General features: G+C 39.5%; 1 protein-coding gene across 1 annotated transcript in view; it reads left to right on the forward strand.

Annotated features, from left to right (window-relative positions):
• LOC119548602 (semaphorin-1A) overlaps nt 1-19392 on the forward strand; it is a 206700-nt gene extending 187308 nt beyond the window's left edge. Inside the window, 16 exon segments of the mRNA XM_037855959.1 lie at nt 1173-1277; nt 2246-2334; nt 2572-2713; nt 3105-3226; nt 3300-3380; nt 3817-3962; nt 8529-8611; nt 8697-8840; nt 8907-9018; nt 9470-9612; nt 9684-9812; nt 11529-11736; nt 13138-13408; nt 13470-13523; nt 15728-15800; nt 16296-19392. Coding sequence (XP_037711887.1) covers nt 1173-1277; nt 2246-2334; nt 2572-2713; nt 3105-3226; nt 3300-3380; nt 3817-3962; nt 8529-8611; nt 8697-8840; nt 8907-9018; nt 9470-9612; nt 9684-9812; nt 11529-11736; nt 13138-13408; nt 13470-13523; nt 15728-15800; nt 16296-17158 — 2765 coding nt within the window. The 3' untranslated portion in view covers nt 17159-19392.
• The last annotated feature ends 390 nt before the right edge of the window (nt 19393-19782 follow it).

The raw sequence follows: 19782 nt of genomic DNA on the forward strand, positions 1-19782 counted from the left end.
AAAGCCTGATTAGGACCTACATATGTATTGGTATAAGCTCTGATAACAAAACCAATATATGAAATGCTCCCAAACCGTTGTGGACAGTTTCTGTGAGAGACGAGAGATCTTACATCTTGAGTTTATTCAACCAGTTTTGTTTTACTTTAATATAAATATATAGAGGGATTACTTTGCTCTGCAGATGAATACGGTTGGACAAAGCACTTAGCTCAAGTGCGCGACAAAGACGAAACAATTTAATGTCACATGACCAGACGTACCTTATTAACCAATATACAAATTTTAAAGAGTTCAAAGCAATTTATTCCTCTTCTTTATATAAAGTGATAATAGAGCATAAGAACATTAAAAAACCATCAAGATAATGGGACACGAAAATGAAAAGAAAATATATAGAAAATATAAAGTATACTAATCGATTCGGCTTTAAGACAGATGTGTTAAAATGTGTATGAGTATGTTACAACGCGTGGAGCACTGATTACTGTTCTGCTGAATTGTTTGGATGGAGGTGCTGAGATTTCGATGCCGAGACAGCAAAGCCATTTCCGGCCAGACAATAAGCGGGTGCTCGGAATTTCCGTTTCTATTGTTCGGGCTTGATTCTGTTTTTCCATATTTATTCCAATGGCTGTCTTTATTTTATTGCTGCCGGAGCTACACCAGGACAAAGTCCAAAGCCAAAGCCTCTGCACAAACAAAAATCAAAACGACAAAATAAAAACAAGGAAATCTCATTTATCTTCGCAATGTGGCCACAGGCGAATTCAATGCCAACCAAGAAGACATGTCAATCTTGTCCCCCCAACGTTGTCGTTTAGCTTAATGGAATTTGTCGCTAACATTTAGACGGCTAACAGGGCGTATGGATGTGACTTGTGCCAGAAGAACATGAAATGATAAATAGTTTATAATACCTAAGACGTCATCTCTTTAATGCACAATAATTGCACTTGTAGACATTTGTGAAGAAAGTCTAATTGAAAATATACTGCTTTTGAAAGTCATAGAAATACACACAGTTGGCAGTTATCTCTGGCATTTCAATGTTAAAGCCAGTTGAAAGTGCAACTTTTGGTTTTCTCGTTCCTTAAATATTTTTTTAAATTATTTAATACGTTTTGTGTGCTTAAAGAGTACTCAATTTCTTTAATTTTTCCTTTTTGCAGACAACGAACTTTATTCCGGGACCGTAGCGGATTTCAGTGGAAGCGATCCGATTATCTACCGAGAACCCCTGCAGACCGAGCAGTACGATAGCCTAAGTCTCAACGGTAAGTTCCTCGTTCCTGGTTCCTAGGTGCTATTGTAGCCACTTGTGGTAATTGAAAATGTCATGGACCCTGTCAGGATGGCGCTTCCTCTTAAGCGCAGTGCGAGTCCTGGGGCCCAGCTCCCCATTCCCTCCGCAGCCCGTGAGGGTCCATGGTGTCCTGTCGAATGTCAGTTTACGATGGCGCGCGATTGCCTTTTGCATATTTCAAGGACCTCGGCCATGTTCCATTAACTGAATCCATTAACTGAATCTGAATCTGAACCGACATGGCACGTTCGATTGTCATATACCACCAAAGGTGTGTGGCAGACTTCATAATTCATTTTAAATATCCCATAGGACCTGTATCAAAAGCCATGACTTGGGGGGTTCTTCGTTGATTCGGAGGAGTCTGAGCGATAGTTAGAAAATAAATCAGAAATGATCATAAACTGTTTGATTTATAGTATTACTTTGAAATCAATTAATACATTTTTGTAATTGCTCTTTTAGCTTCTAATTTAGTGTTAATTTTTCAGGTTTAGTGAAGTTTTTGTTAAATAAACTTAAAGATACATACATACAATACATTTTCTTATATATTGAATTTTCGGGCCATATAAAATTTGGAATATCATTCATTTAATACCTTTATATTTGTTACAGTTTACTAAAATACGTTTTTTTTTATATTTCTGTGATCCATTAACATTTGTCGTTTAGAAAACTGCTGAGTTTTAATTTAGCCATTATAACAAAAGTACATCGACGAGCCTTGCGTACCTTGAAACACCCTTACGAATGATCTTATAAAATCTGTAATACGGACTGATGTCATATAATACTCGCAAGCACACACGAGTACATCATAAATTCATGAAAATTGACAATACTTGGAGATTGACGGCTATAAAAATGTTTACAATCTCGAAATCTATAAATGTATTTCATGACCGAACTTACACAATTTTGTTGTTTTTTTCGCAGCACCGAACTTCGTAAGCTCATTTACGCAGGGAGACTTTGTCTATTTCTTCTTTCGGGAAACCGCTGTGGAGTTCATCAACTGCGGCAAGGTGAGTACACATACCAAGCGAAGAAGAGCTTTCCAATCAATTTGGAAAGCACCAACAAATGCAATCAAACGCAGGAAAACACAAATAAAGTTGGACAAAATAACTGCTGATGTTTGGCATTTTCCAAGGGTTTATTTATGCTCCGCAGATTGTCGTATTTGTTGGTCCTCAATGTCCAGGCAATTTCTAGCCTCAAACTGAGCAAAATAATACCCTATCTTTCGATGGTCTTTTCAGGCGATTTATTCGCGCGTTGCCCGCGTCTGCAAATGGGATAAAGGTGGGCCGCATCGATTCCGCAACCGCTGGACATCCTTCCTTAAGTCCCGACTCAACTGCTCCATTCCCGGCGATTATCCCTTCTACTTTAACGAAATCCGTAAGTTTCCGGTTTTTAAAGCAATAAACCTGCACCGTGCAAATACTTGTCTGTTGTTCGATATTATAAACAGTAAAATTGGTTTTTGAATTCATATGACATAATATAAAAGTTTTAAGCCGTCTATTTAATAAATTTCTTTTATTCAAAAAGAAATACCTGTCGGAAGCGGTTTTTATTCTTTTTTAAAAATCAATTTAATTTTAATTGAAATACCAGAATTTAAAATAAGCAGATAAAATGCTTAGATAGAGACATCAGTTCCTTACAAAATGTATTTTCCCAATAAAGGTAACATGTAGTTTAATAAGTGACCAACGGGATATAAATAGTGCATATTAAACATGTTTGACTGCAACTATAAGATATTATATTTATCTGACAATCTTAGAATCTGCCAGCAATCTAGTGGAGGGACAGTATGGCTCGATGAGCTCGAAACTGATCTACGGGGTCTTCAACACGCCGAGCAACTCGATTCCCGGCTCAGCGGTTTGTGCCTTTGCCCTGCAGGTAAGTTTGTCTGCGATTAAATTGTTTTCTGAAATGGAAAATTAAATTTTCGTCGGTACTTTCCCATCCTCAGGACATAGCCGATACGTTTGAGGGCCAGTTCAAGGAGCAAAGCGGCATCAACTCCAACTGGCTCCCAGTAAACAATGCCAAGGTAAGTCCTGTCCTTAAGCGTTGATATCCAAAATCCGGAATTCCTTGCGACCGCACTCTAGCACATCTGTTGCCAGGGAATTTTATGACTCATGGCCGACTTGCCATAAAAATGTATTTTTCGTTTGGCACAAAATTTGCATTTGCATCTCGAATGCTTCTGCCAATTTCCAGCAGATGACTGCACATGTCGCCATTGATTTGTCTTTCGTCCTTATTTGGCAAGAAGTTTTGGAACTTTAAAGCGATTTTAAAAGCTGTATTAAACTCTTTAGGAATTATTTAGAAATTTTTTAGACAAATTTACATGAGGTTATTGGAATGCCAAGTCGATAATTTTATATGCAATTCAATAACATACATCTGCTGTAAGAACTTTTCTACGTTACGTGTATTAGCAAAATGTTATATATCTTCTGTTGCTCGTTTTCATTTAGGTGCCCGAACCTCGTCCTGGGTCCTGTCACAACGATTCGAGAGCGCTTCCGGACCCCACATTAAACTTCATCAAAACACATTCGCTAATGGACGAGAATGTGCCGGCATTTTTCAGTCAACCGATTTTGGTCCGGACGAGCACAATGTGAGTAACAGCACTGCAACATTTGCACATGGTCCTTATTTCTTTGCATTGTCACTTCCGTTTCCGGTGAGAGAAATATGACAGTAAACTGTGAGCAGTAAATAACTGAACAGTCTGCCAAGTGGTCAACTCGCCTGGTTTAGTGGTTAAAGTGGTCTTAAAAAGTGCAAGTTCACTGAGCTAACGATCATTATGCGTGATCCTGTAATCACGGTCTGCTATAGATATTGATATGGGATCAGTTCAAATGTGTTGCAGCACCCGCTCGAGTTTATGGAAGTTCGACGAGGTGTTAGTCCGCGCCAATAACCGCACACCGATGCAACCTAAACTGCAAACACGGGTGGCTTATTCCCGAAAATTATTTGCCAGCGATTTCGCCCTCTTTGCCCTGAGGGTGAATTTAAAAATTCAATTTGGTAACTTTTCCGTGTAATTGAGCCACAATTATGGCGAAATGCGCCAAGATGGGAGCTGGCAAAGCGTTGAAACTTTAAAGAGGGCTGCTTCATAGGCGAGCCACTGAGTACCACTTTCGAGGGAGAGGTAGTGGCGCACAGTGGGCCAACTTGAATCCTTTATGTGCAGCACTTGTAAATATATTTATTTTTCAACATTGGTCATCATTTTTTTATTGTGTATCAATAAGCGTTAATATACCGATTTAAAAACTCTTGTATAGCAAAACCTTAAATAAAGACAAACGCTATAATCCATAGCCATGACTATTACATAACCGTTACTCAGCTAAAGGGAGTGCAAGAGGAATGGAGCCAATCGCCTATAAAGCGTGTTAGCGTATAGCGCCACCTAGCGTGTTAGTAAAAACAGCCGGTTTGCTGCATGTGGTGCGCAATCTCCATAGAATTTCCTAACTATTGATTATAATTTGGTTAAATCTTTTTAATGAATGGTCCGATTCGAATAATTCTTGGCATGTTAATGGGTATTGATAAGAAGAACCAAATCTTATTTGAAGACAAAGTACAAACAAAGTTGCGCTTCACAGGAACCCCAAGAACCCAAGAATCTACATGCTTACTCCCAACATTCAAGCTCTTATGGTTTCTCAGCGTTCATACGGACAGACGAACATGGCTAGATCGACTCGGCTAGTGATCCTGATTAAGAATATATATATACTTCACAGGGTCCGAAACACTACCTTCTACCTGTTACATACTTTCCGTCGAATCTAATATACCCCTATACTCAAAAAGTAACGAAATATACAAAATTGTCCCTACGATAGTTCACGCTTTTGTCTTTGAATTAAGGCTATTAAAAGTCTATCTTCAGATTAATTTACAACCAAAATTATACAGAGTGGAAAACCTCATTGTCAAAATGCTTTTGGGGAACTACGGACGAGCACCACTGTGTGGTGGCTCAGGTGGTGGAGTAACTGCAGTTGCCTTTGCGATAGTTTGAAGCAAACGAAGCGAGCCATCCAGAAGGAAATGCATGGATGCGCCGAGGAGGCAACCCGTAACGAAAATATGTATGCACAACTGAATAAATTAGAATGAAATATGGAACACGTAGCAACAACGCAGTCTGCGGACCTGCTCCAGCATCCGCATCCCCTCCACGTCCGCATCCGCATCCGCACCCCCGAACATTTTGTGTGCCACATGAGCACACCACAACAAATGTGTGTGGAGTGGGTGATGTGGAGCCGCCACTTTCTGCAACTGACTCATTGCATTTTGGGGGCTGGAGCAACGGATGCAAAGCCCGAGGATCCGGGCGTGCATCGGAATTTAATCAAGACCCCGTGACACTCAATTGAAAGCCAATAAAATGCGCAAAAGTAACTTCAGAATTTTTGTAGCTCAGCTTTTCACATGTCACATCCCGTCAGCCGTATGACTTAATCTTGGTTTAAATCCGCCTGGCTTAAGTTGAGACTTCGTATTTAAAATCGTGATTAAGCGTCATCGCCACTCAATAAATCAATTTATTATGTTCTAAACTTAGCCGATCGATTGAGGTTAAGTCAATATTAAACCACGTTCAATGGTTCGAGCATTTAACAAGTGATGTGAATACAATTCACTAGAACTATTCACATCTTTTTACTGATTTATAGGAGCCCTGTTGCCAAAGTCCTTTTAAAAAACATTTTTTTTATTATTAGTTGATTTGGCATTGGGTTAAATAAAAACAAGAGAAAACGCTATAGTCGGGAGAGGGATGGAAATATGCTTTAAGCAACTCTGCTTTTTTCACTAACACACCTAGCCTATAGCGCCACCTATCTTCTTTTTCTATAGCGCCTATAGCGCCATCTAGCTTATAGCGCTCCTGACGATGTTATTTGGTTATAAGTTTTTAATGACTGGTCCAATTTTAATAATTTGTATATATTATATGTATTGATAATAAGAAAGAACTCTCATTTACATTTGTACAACAAGTTTTAATGTGAGCGCTAAGGTGCGCGTGTCCACCTGCTGAAACAAACTTGCTCTACACAGGAGCCCAAGAATCTGCATTCCAAGTCCCAACACTAGCTTTTATAGTTTCCGAGATCTCAGCGTTCATACGGACTGAAGGACGTGGCTAGATCGACTCGGCTAGGGATCCTGATCAAGAATATATATACTTTATGGGGTCGGAAACGCTTTCTTTTACCTGTTACGTACGTTCCGGCAAATATAGTATTCCCTTTTACTCTACGAGTAACGCATATAATCATATACATTTTCCACGAACGTCAAAAGAGTTTTTCAAATTCAATATGTCACTTAAAGTACTTTTTAGTTATTTGGTGCCCCACCAGTCTGTGAGATTCTCGAGATGGAGCCAGAAGGGTATGCCGCAAAACGAGGGCGTCGACACCATAGGCTGAGCAATGTGAGGGGATTTATCGAACGCAAATGACAAAATTAAATCAAAAATTCTCCAGAATTTACGGCACTTGTCCGAAACATAAATTTATAATAATATCGTTTGGCCAGCCCACTTCCGCTCCTCGGGTACCAGCAGCCTGTGGGGGCGTGGCTCTTATAAATCTAGGAAAGAAGCAAATAGTTCGCATAGTAGCCGGCGGAGTGGTGAAAGTTTGCCGCAAGTTGAAAGCCGTATTCTAAGAGTCTCGACTTGAGTTCAATGTCCCAGCTAGTTGGCAGCTCCGTTACAAATTGTTTCCTGACGCAGACCGGAAGCATCTCATATTCAACTGATTTCAGCCAGCTGGCTGACCATATCCCGTCTGCATCTTCCTGACCCAAGGTATAGCGTTGTCCTCAACCTGTTCTTATCGTCTTCACTACCAGCCTAGCAGTCAGCTCAATTTCGGGCTGCTGTCTTGGGCTGCAGGAGGTGAACAAATAACGACTAACTTCCCTCCGGTTCTTGCCATTTGCCTGCCGACTCGGCTGTCATCGTCGCCACTCGAACTCATCGGAGCGATACAAAAAGTTGGCAACATTTTTCAAGTTTCAATGGTCAGGAGTTTGGACTTTGACCCAAGACGTGTTCCCAAGGCTCTATTTAGACATTTTCCTATACTCTTGTGTACATAATTGTTATGCCGTTGCTGAATTTGCAATTAATACGTAAGCCTTAGAGTTGTGTATATTTTGTATGTTAAGTAAGCCATTTTATTCTATTAATACATTAGTACATTTGGTAGAAATTTACTTTAAAAACATATCCTTTTCGTTCAAATTAATTTTTGAGGTGGAAAATTATTTTAAGGCCGAAACGACGTTTCTCGGCGTGCCAACCAACTGAGATGCAATTTAATTTCTGGAAACCTCGCAAATTCCATCCCTAACTTGTCTGAAATGAAAACTTTATCTAATGAATTATTCGCACAAACGTTGAGCAATTTGAAAATGGTTGCTGCATACACACCGGAGCCCCGAAAACAAGATTAGTTAATTAACAATAAAAAAGCAGAGCAATGGAACCCAGATCCCAGCTCCCATTTGAAAGCATCCACTACTGCTGCCGGGCATTTGCATTTAAATCGAGGCAGAAGGCATGCCAGCAACAATGGACGTGGACCAGGCCACAAATGTTGCAACAACGCGGGATTTGGGGGCAGACGGAAGTCGTTTGTGCGGTGAAATCAGAGGGAAATTTTCGTTTTTATTTCATCTACTTGTGTTGTTGTTCGGAATATGTTTTTCCACAAAAAACACAAACTGTTTCTTGGTTCTGTTGTTGGCAGTCGTGTTGCAGTGGTAGTTGTTCGTTAAAGTCCTCGACTAACCAGTCTCGCCATCGGACCAGCGAGCCACATCCTTTGACTTCACATCCTGACAACGGCGACCATTTTGGCGTCCGTCCATTATTAATGGACCTCTAACCGAAATGACAGACGTTCGTCTGTTGTCAGGAAAACTGGCCAAACACAATGTCGCAAAATAAGGAAAACATGCTCTGACATTCTTTCCTCTATTTAGAAGCTGACCACGAGGGTCGTTGATGAAATAACAATAAAATCTAAATGAAATCGAATAGAAAAAGTAATTAAGAAGCAAATGAAATATGGACAACGTTTGTTAAGTTTATTTTTTTAATGTCCTATTAATTTCTTGTGCTCCTTCGCAGCTATCGCTTCACCCAAATCGCTGTAGATGCACAGATCAAAACTCCGGGTGGCAAGACGTATGACGTTATTTTTGTAGGCACAGGTGTGTAGTAAATTGAAAGCAGTTTATTAAATCTATGCCAACTCGGAAATCAAGCCTTATAACAACAAATCCTCTTTTTTAACAGATCATGGAAAGATAATCAAGTCGGTAAATGCCGAATCCGCCGATTCCGCGGATAAAGTGACCTCCGTAGTCATCGAAGAAATCGATGTCCTGACGAAAAGTGAGCCCATACGTAATCTAGAGATAGTTAGAACCATGCAATACGGTGAGTTAGGCGGCTAGACACCAACAGCATGCAAGCGACGGCACTTAACACTCTTTTAATCCGCAGATCAACCCAAAGATGGCAGCTACGACGATGGCAAATTAATCATTGTGACGGACAGCCAGGTGGTAGCCATCCAATTGCACCGTTGTCACAATGACAAAATCACCAGCTGCAGGTAAGTGTCGTGCCGCCCCCTATATCCACCAATCCAGACAATGGCATTTTTATTATCATGTAACAATTTGCGTGACTCTCGTGTCACTTGACAGGCACTTGACAGCCTCAATATGCAGTATATTCGTGGGGCTTACACTCGACTGAAAAACAAGAGTGTTTTTGAAATTGTGATAACATTTTTCTACACGCCTAAGATATTTAAATATTCTGAAAGATAAATGGATTTTAAATTAATAAAAACATATAACAGCCTGTTTATAACTCCGTTACCAACGGATGTTTTATATTTTTATCTAAACTAGAAAGTACCAAAATGAATAAAACAACATACAGAATTTGGTGTATACTTTAATCCGAAGCTATACTCCTTGTGCTTCTGAATTTAATAAATTTATCGATACTTTTTTCCGAGTGCACGTACTTATCCACAATTTTTCGTCTGTTCGCAGTGAGTGCGTCGCATTGCAGGACCCTTACTGCGCCTGGGACAAAATTGCCGGCAAGTGCCGTTCCCACGGAGCTCCCCGATGGCTGGAGGAGAACTATTTCTACCAGAATGTGGCCACCGGCCAGCACGCGGCCTGCCCCTCAGGTGACTGCCAAGCTTTGCCACGCAGGACTGGCCAAAGAAGCCAAGACTAACGCTATTCTGTTCCCGTACAGGCAAAATCAATTCCAAGGATGCCAACGCAGGGGAGCAGAAGGGCTTCCGCAACGACATGGACTTATTGGATTCGCGGCGCCAGAGCAAGGATCAGGAAATCATCGACAATATTGATAAGAACTTTGAAGGTGATTTACCGAAACGCTTTTCCTGCACATTTTTTATCATATTTACTTTGCATTCGTTCGCTTTGTATTACGCACGTACTTGCTTGTCACTTCGCCCACCTCCTTTGCAGCCTTCGAACTTTGCTTGCTCTCTGTGTTGTCTACCTTGCAAATCACATTTTCATTTGGTTGGGATTCCCTGAACTTCGACTGCCGGCTTGTTGGCACTTTTTGCCGTTCAAGTCCCATCGTAACCGCTGCCTTGCACTTTGTTTTTAAGCGAATCTGTTTTTATGAGCTTCAACTTACTGCCAGCCCCGGATTTCGGGAAGACAGTACTTCCGTTCCCCCTATATCTCACTATATATGGGAGTGTTTTTATACCTTTGTAGACTAGCTTCGACAATTATTTTTAAGTTAAAACAAAGACGAAGGAAACGCCTTTTTATTTCTTTCTTTTAATTTTACTCACATCATGTTACAAATGTTATGCATAACATGTTTCACTATCGTAAATGTGGTAGTGACTCAGATAGTTAGCTCAACATTGACGAACCCAAGAAATACGAAGAGAAGGCGAAACTGTATCTTAGGAGATCTATGAGATTAATAATCCACTCAACATGAAATTCTCTCTGACATTTCTCTACAGTACGGTTTGCCATTTCATTATGGATATGCTATCCAACAACGAGTCAAAATAATAATAATGTACCCAAATTCGGACACAGTGGCCTTTTAAAAGCTTTAAGAGCGCTACGTCCAATTTATGGCGTTGGGCAACCAACTTACTTTTTGAGAAAATCTTCTTGGTGTCGGCGAGAACCGAATACACTGCCGGTCAACGACGTGCAAAAACGGTTCATATTATATTTTGTTGGGAGTATTCTTAGTAAAAACAAAAAATTATGTTTTTTGCCAATTAAAACAAAAACCTTGAAATTTTACTTACTATTACTATTATGACATATGGTTCACAAATTCAATTAAAAAAACTTTCGGAAAGTGGAAAAATGAATGTTGACTTCTCTGGGCTCGAACTCAAGCGATTTGAGATGACTTTTTGTTCTACAAAATATTGCCATAAAACTGAGAAAGTATTGATACCATCTGCTCCAAAAAATTCTCCCTTAATTATAGAAAAGTTAAAATAACCAACCTAATAAATGTTATCTCGGTCTCTTTTTTTTATAAATTCATTCAATTCACCTTAATATTAGAATTTCAAGCAAACTTAAGCAATTGTCATATGATCTTACCTGTTACATATAAAAATATGGGTATAAACTAATCTTAATTAATGTTAACCATGTGCATTGTTGTTTTGCCTGACTATGCTTCTTGTATATTAATCATATATATTTATAATTTCTTAACCATACCTTTAGCTTAATAAGTTTAATCCTCGTTGTTGTACAACTTAACTAACTATTCCTAATCACGTTTTTCTCGTTTCATTCATTATTATTTTTTGAACAATTACCGTGCTACAACCTTATACCGTGCGTTATAAATTCGATGTTTGGATGTTTATTGATGTCGTTACAATAATGGACCAATCTCCATTCAACCCCACACTGAAACAAAAACCGACCCACCTGAAACCCGACACAACAAACCGAAAAAACGGTTACATATTTGTTGTGATTTTAAATGTTTGTTGAATGTTTTGCCTAATGCACAATGTATCAATGCGAAATGAACTAAATTCGATTTATGATAATGCACTAACCGAAGGTCCCCAAATCTCTGCAGATATTATCAACGCCCAGTACACGGTGGAGACCCTTGTTATGGCCGTCTTGGCCGGCTCGATTTTCTCGCTGCTGGTTGGCTTCTTTACAGGATACTTTTGTGGTCGCCGATGTCATAAGGACGAAGACGATAATCTGCCATATCCCGATACGGAGTACGAATATTTTGAACAACGGCAAAATGTCAATAGGTAAGTCTCTAATTCTCATAACCCCGCGATTAGCATTTTAAGTTGATCTATGGGCTTTCTTTGAGCGAGTTTATAGTTTGTAGACTTTTAACACGCATTTCCAAAATGGAGTTGTATGAGTATAAACGAACATTATTGGACGACAATGGGAGCTTATTTCTCGGCGAAGAAAGCAGCGACATACTGGAGCCTGTGATAGCAAAGTACGCCTGACCATCGTTGCGTTTTTTTTTTTAAGCCTTGAGTTGGGTTTCTACCTTAGCATAGAAATTCCTGATCAGTTCCTGGTCAAGTGTATGTTGCGATGAGTAAACTTCCGTACAGCATATCAGCAGGATTCTAGCATATCTTGTGTTTAAAGTGAGTTCAGAGTCGGGCCTAGTACACTGCCTTGGGGTATTCCGGCGGAGATTTGACGTTGTGACTCCTTTTCTTCATCGACGAGAACACGAAATTTCAAGTCCAGTCTTTTAAATAGAAGGAAAAGCAGGCGTCGGGACGATTTTTAGATTTTTTAAAAACCTACAGTATCATATTTTAAAAGGTACACATGCTGGTAAGGTTGGAAAAACGATCGATAGTCGTCTTTCCGTTTCTACGCTAACTAGTCTCTCAGTCCTAGAGCTATCGGGATAAAGCTTTACCAAAAGTCTTATTTCCCTTGAAATATTAGTATTATAGTATAAAGAGTATTATACTCGTGCAAATCGGAACAAGCCGTCATTTTTGATCATTTTTTTTCCTACTTTGGGGTGCAGACCTCTTTTGCGACTTTATAATTATACCCGTTACTCGTAGAGTGAAAGGGTATACTAGATTCGTCGGAAAGTATGTAACAGGCAGAAGGAAGCTTTTTCGACCCCATAAAGTATATATATTCTTGATCAGGATCACTAGCCGAGTCGATCTAGCCATGTCCGTCTGTCCGTCTGTCCGTCTGTCCGGATGAACGCTGATGAACGCTGAGATCTTGGAAACTATAAGAGCTAGGCTATTGAGATTTGACGTGCAGATTCCTGAGCTTCTTTCGCAGCGCAAGTTTATTTCAGCAGCGTGTCACGCCCACTCTAACGCCCACAAACCGCCCAAAACTGTGGCTCGTACAGTTTTGATGCTAGAATAAAAATTTTAACTGAAATGTATTGTTCTCATCGTTAAACGCTTAAATCTGTCTACCGCCGATAGGTGGCGCATTTCAATCTCGCTTTGCTGCTTGCATATCTCCATTTCCCTTTGGTCCCTTTAGCTGAGTAACGGGTATCTGATAGTCCAGGTACTCGACTATAGCGTTCTTCCTTGTTTTTTATACTTTGGACATACCTTTATTAAAGAAATTCAGACATTCAAATTTTTGTAAGTAAATACATTTTCGAAAAATATTTAATACGTTTTTATGTCCAGCTTCCCTTCGTCCTGCCGCATCCAGCAGGAGCCCAAGCTATTGCCTCAGGTGGAAGAGGTGACGTACGCAGAACCGGTGCTTCTGCCCCAGCCGCCGCCGCCAAACAAGATGCACTCGCCAAAGAACACGCTGCGCAAGCCGCCCATGCACCAAATGCACCAGGGCCCCAACTCGGAGACCCTCTTCCAATTCCAACCCGATGGCTACAACACCCAGCAATCGTATCGCGGTCGCGACAATTTCGGAACCCTACGTTCCCACCAGGTGATGGTGAGTATTTTGGATTTTTTGGATTTTTAATAAGGCTTTTACATTATTATGGTATTCCCAGGGCGAAAACTACAGGCGCGGAGATGGATTTTCCACCACCCGCAGCGTCAAGAAGGTGAGTTTTGCCACTATTGCTTAACGATCTGGTCGAGCAGACCGAGTTATTTTGATTTTCCGATTATCGTATCGTACTACAACTAATCTCTAACCGTAACCATTGCGCTCTTATCGATGTTGTTCGACATTTATTGACCTTAGTTAACTAACTTGCTCGTCCATCGAGAGTCCTTGTGCTGCGCTTGTATTTGATTGAAATCTCCTCACACAATCGTCGATTGGTGTATTTCTTAGTCTCACCTTTTCTATCTTTGTGTTAGTGTGTACTAGTGTGTGCGAGTTCCTTTGCCGCCACTCCCTCTAATTGTGTGTAAAAAGTATATAGCTTCAAGTCGCATCACTCTTATATATTATAACTCTCATACATGTTGTTCTTAACGTTGTAGATGAAGTCGTTGTACTAATATTATTTATTTTTAAACTCATTGCATGCTTACTTTTCATTTTACCACTTATAAATTATAATTTTTTTACATCATTGAAAAATACTGGATAGAACTGAATTGTCCGCGGAAGTGTGTCTAATGCTAACTGTCTTAAAATAATCCTTGTAAATCAAATTCGGTATTTCCTTGAAAAAAAATGGTTTCCTGCTAATTCGGAGACCGCCAAACATCAAATTGCAATCTAACCCATTTTTTCTATAATTCATGACTAAGCGCATGTTAGATACCATCTTCATCACTCACCCCATTCCATTACGCTTATATTTTGGGGCTCTGTCCTAAATCTGGAAATACACCAATCGTTCGAGCCAAGTGGGATTGGATCTTTTCAGGGCTTCCATTATACCCCTCTATCTATCTAAGCATTCTGTACAGTTACATTCTTACTACTACTTCAACTCAACGGGAAACTCTATCTATCGATACTTACTTTTGCATACCATAAACTACACAAAAAATCTATCTCTATCTATTCTCTATTCTTCTTCCCCTTTTTTACATTAGGTTTACCTTTGAGACGGGAGTGGGGCGGCTGAAACCAGTCAGGGACTAATTACCCAAAATATGGTAAATACTTATTTATAACTAAAGCCATTTGAGTTTATTTATTTTACATTATTTTTAATTAATTTTATTTTACTTTCCGTTTTTGGTTTAAATGTTTCCTTGGTCGGCTTGCGTTTGCTATAATTATTAATCTGGACAATGTTTTGCTCAAAAGCTGCAATACGGAAGCTCTCTTTACAACGAGCTAAACCGAAATTCCATAGGCAAAAAGTAATTTTTCGAAATCTCCCCAATTTCTCTCTCTCTCTCTTTTCATTAATTACATTTAAAATTTGGAACACTATTGCAAATTTAGTTTTAATTTTTTGATAGTTATATAGTCACTTTTGCAGAAGCTTTGCTTGCTATCTTCTTCTCTCTTCACTCACCGTTACTTTTGGTTCAACATTACACATTTTCGAATGGCTAAAAAGGTTATCGATCAATCAGTCGGTCAATCAGGCCAGTCCAGCCCAGTCAGCCATCCCGCGCCCAACTCGCTTCGCAAATCGTTAGCGCCAACGCTTCCTTCAACCTTTGTTTGACCTCTGCGTGATTGAGAGGGTGTGTGTGTTTGTTGTTTGATTAGATATGACGCCATCCGAGTTACCCATTACTAAAACTGTATTACTCCAACACGGACCCTCTTGAACCGCTTGAACTCTTCTGCATGGGCGCCAAAACCCCAAACCCATAAACTTATTATACCGAAATCCGTGAAGCAATTTAATAAAAGTACGTGTCTGTATGTGTGCAATACAAAAAACGTTTGATAATTAAGACACAAATATAATAAATCCCGGTAATAATAAGCTACTACCCCACCATGATACACGTACTTATTTTGCTTTCGTTTCTATTTGGGATATGCTACAATTTTTTCGTTTTTTGCTTGCCCACTAAAAATGCAGACCAGAAAGTAATTGGAAGATATTGCATTAGCACTTGAGAAATCCAAAACAAAACGGTACACAAATTTAAATCAATTTGGGTTCATAGAACCACACCTTTACAATACTTCTTGAAATTGGTCTGGCCTTGCAACATTTGAGATCGAAAATTGATTGCGAACGTTTTTCCCTAGATTGAAGCAATTTAGCATTTTTACTTTCTTGTGTTTTATTTCCTTCAACATTGACATGTGTAACTTTCCAAAAACAATATTTTGAATATAAAAGAAGAGAAATTGATAAACACTCCAACCCCATAGGCTGTAAACAACACAAACACACGTAACAGAAGTCTTGGTCGCGCAAGAAGACAGCCGCCCCGTCATGGCATTGGTAAGTTTAAAACCTGAGATTCTTAAGTTAGAGTTACGATTTGACTGACCAACAGAACCCACAGACACCGACACAGACACTCACTCTGAAAGTACCTACTACTGTTATCTGTCGCCAGGACTCTTCCCCTCTATATCTCTCTGGTCGATCTGTACTTGAGACCCGAATGGGTCGGATATTTCTCGGGACTATCACAGAAATCGAAATCTTTTGTTTTAACTATTTCTTAAAGTAAAAAGTACATCTTATTTCCTATTTTATGTGGTATATACTTTCCCTTTCATAATCGATATATTATTTGATACGTGTACCAGTAGTTTCTGTGTGTGTGCGAGTGTTTATGTGCATGTTGCAGCAGATTCAATGTTGTCTCAAAATATGCATTTCCATAGCCTCCATTAGCGTCCTGACCCAAGCATCGATGCAACATGCACCCAAGCACCCATGCCAAGTCGGATTTTCCCAACTAACTCGAGTTATTTCCGGCTCTTGCAGTAACTCAACACCGTTCGAATAGCCCCCAGCAGCAACAGCAGTCACAGCAGCCGCACTCCAGCTCCGGCTCCTCACCCGTAATGTCCAACAGCAGCAGCAGTCCGGCCCCGCCATCCAGCAGTCCCAGTCCGCAGGAGAGCCCCAAGAACTGCAGCTATATCTACCGTGATTGATTGATATGCAACACCAAATCGATGCCACTCATCCAGGCCCAGTCCACGCACGCCCTGCCACACCCACACCCGAATCCGCTTCCGCAACCGGACCCGCATCCGCTCCTTGGTGCGACCACGCCCCCAGCCCAGCCACACGCCAGGAGTCCGATGATCGGCAGGACATATGCCAAGTCCATGCCGGTGACGCCAGTTCAACCGCAATCGCCGCTGGCGGAGACGCCCTCATACGAGCTTTACGAACGCCACTCCGACGCCAGGTTCCATTTCGATGACGAGGACGATGACGATGAGGAGCATGACCTGGAAGACACCTCATCGCTGGCAATGATCACACCGCCTCCGCCCTACGACACACCTCACCTCGCCACATCGCCTCCCTTGCCGCCGCCCCGTAGATTTCGCTTTGGCAACAGAGAGCTGTTTAGCATGAGTCCTGCCGGAGGCGGAGCCACGCCCACTGCCTCGGGAAGCACCACCAACCGCGGCAGCAGCGCCATAACGCCCACCAAGCTGAGTGCAGCGGCAGCGGCCATGTTTGCCGCCCCCCAAATGGCCACCCATCTCAACCGGAAGTGGGCACATCTCCAGAGGAGACGGCGCAGGCGCAACAGCAGCTCCGGCGATTCCAAGGAGCTGGACAAACTGGTCCTGCAATCGGTCGACTGGGACGAAAATGAAATATACTAGCAAACAAGCCACTGATCAGAAGCAAAAGTACTTCTACTCAAAGAAAATGGAAAACATCTTCATTTCTTAAAAAACTTTAAACATTTGTTCGTGTTATCTGCATTGGAACTCGTTTCGATTTCTTGAAAAGTGAACATTGAACTACAAACTGGTTTAAAAATGAGTTTACTTAGGCAGGATATTGATATTAAGGTAGTAAATGTAACCGATTTTACGCTAGTCTGAAATCAGGGGAGTGCATTATTTTTAAACTTTCAACTATTAAACAAATGTTTTCATTATTTTTATATAATTCGTTTTTAGTTTAAGTAATAAACTTTTTTAAATATTAATTACACTTGAACAAATTGTATTGTATTCAGCGTACGCCAAATGTTCGATTTATTTGTGAAAAACAATTAGTTTATTTTAAAATGGTATTAACTGTGATCCCCCTAACTAAAGAAGTTACCATTTACTACCTTAATTAGTATACAAAACGTAATTCCAAAGTTCCAATGCATTTTATAAAATGTGGCTTATTCATCCCTCCCCCAACCTTCCTCCCTCCCTTAAACTACAAGTAGCAATCGAAGAAATCATTCATCAGCGATAGGAACTGGATCGGGACTTACTTACACACAAAAAGCCAGAGAAGTTATACACGAAATTTATAGTTATATAGCCTTTATACTATTCCCAGATTTGCTAAGTATACACAAGCGTAACAAAACATACGTATATATGACTCTATATATACCACTTGATTATACAGACACGGTTTAAAGAAGCGGCTACGCTAAATTAGAGCTGAGAAATGATATTGTTAGTTACCATTAAAAGAAATTAACAGTTGTATATATTAATCCTAAAGATGGTCAAGACGTAACGTAATCTAAGTAAACCTTATTCACATAGAGTATACACGATTTACAAGATTTTTTGCATTTAACCCAGAGAAAGTAAAGATAGAAAAAATTTAAAAAGCATAAATGGTTGAGGAAGATGAGAAAACAAAACGAAACGCTTATTACTGATTTACACAAATAACCGAAATAGTAGGAAGGCAAACAAATTAGTTTTAAGCCGGCAGAAATCGGGGAAATATAAGGAAATTGCATTCGAGGTTCATTCAGAATTGGATCTGGAAGTCAACTGTCAACCGCTATGCAGCGCTCCTATCAAAATCGAATCCATCGAGTGCTTTTTCCATTGTCAATTTAATTTGCAGAGCCTTAAGCTGTAGTACTTCAGACTCCAGTGCTTCAGTCTGCTATAGGAAAATGTAAATTATGTACAGGACTATACGCATTATTCAACCGATCTGTACAGAAAAAGTATGTGCGATATGTGCCATAATTGGGTATGTGCCCACCTTGAGTTTAGTTGTTATTGTTTGCAATGATTCAGAATAGTTCTTTACTGAAAACAGAACTCGCTATCTATGTATATATACAAATATACCTATATATGCATGATGAGGGACACAAATTTCATGTGCAGTGATCGATCAAAATTTAGTGAAAGCATTTAAAGTAAACTTTAGCCTAACCACATAGGGTTTGTATCATAGATTGGGCCGGAGGGCGGAACAAAACTTTTGAAAATATTTTCACTAGGGGCATTGCTAATGTTGTTCACGTAATAGAGTATATTAGAAATAGACTAAGCTAATCGATACTCAATATTTTGTATGAAAAACATTAAAATCATCCGATCAAACTTGGAAATTGCGTTGCAAGACGATTAAAAGCGTAGAAATATCTAAATCAAAGCAAATGTATAAAATGAATCCACATAGCAGACGGTAGATCTAAAATAAAAACCCACACAAATGTAAACGTATATATTAATTAATATATACTTTATGCAGCTGCAATTTAATGCTTTTGATATGCAATTTTACTTTTTGAAAAAATGTATACAACCGAAACAAATCAAGAGCGGAAAAACAAAGAAAAAGGAATGCAATTACATTTAGAAAGCCAAAGACACAAATGATTAAAAGATTATTTTTCAGAGTTATTTATCCTTATTTTTAATTATTCAAATTAAAAAATATTTATAATTCAAACTAACGTATATAACTGCGTTACAACGTACGTAGCAGTTTATTTTCTGTTTCTGCTTATTTAGTTTTTAAATTTATTGTTTTTATCTTCTTCTTTAAGATAACCGTGTCGAGTACTTTGAAAGCAATACAAACACTTAAAATGTATAAGCAAAAAATAAATGCAAAGATTCAGACACATAAAGTAGCTGCAGATGGATAAAACTTAGGAATACACTAGAGTTTTGAACTAATTCTAGATCTACATCATCTACTTATACAATGGCATACAAGTATTAACTGAACCAGATCATTAACTTTTATACACTTTACCATTTACATATATACAAGGAAACTGAAAGCCGATAACCGATTATTCAATATACAAGGCAAAATTGAACATGTAAATGTAATTTGAAGCCAGGTTGCAACTGAAAGGTTTTACAGTAAATCATGCCTACAGACATAAATCAGCAACAACAGTAAGAAGATCAGAGAATCGATGAATATATACTTATACATAAATATAGATGACCCATATACATACACTTATTAGATACTTTAGAAGAGAGGTTCTCTAAAAATGCTTTTAAAT

The sequence above is a fragment of the Drosophila subpulchrella genome, chromosome 2L, assembly GCF_014743375.2.
Source record: "Drosophila subpulchrella strain 33 F10 #4 breed RU33 chromosome 2L, RU_Dsub_v1.1 Primary Assembly, whole genome shotgun sequence".
Lineage (NCBI taxonomy): Eukaryota > Metazoa > Arthropoda > Insecta > Diptera > Drosophilidae > Drosophila > Drosophila subpulchrella.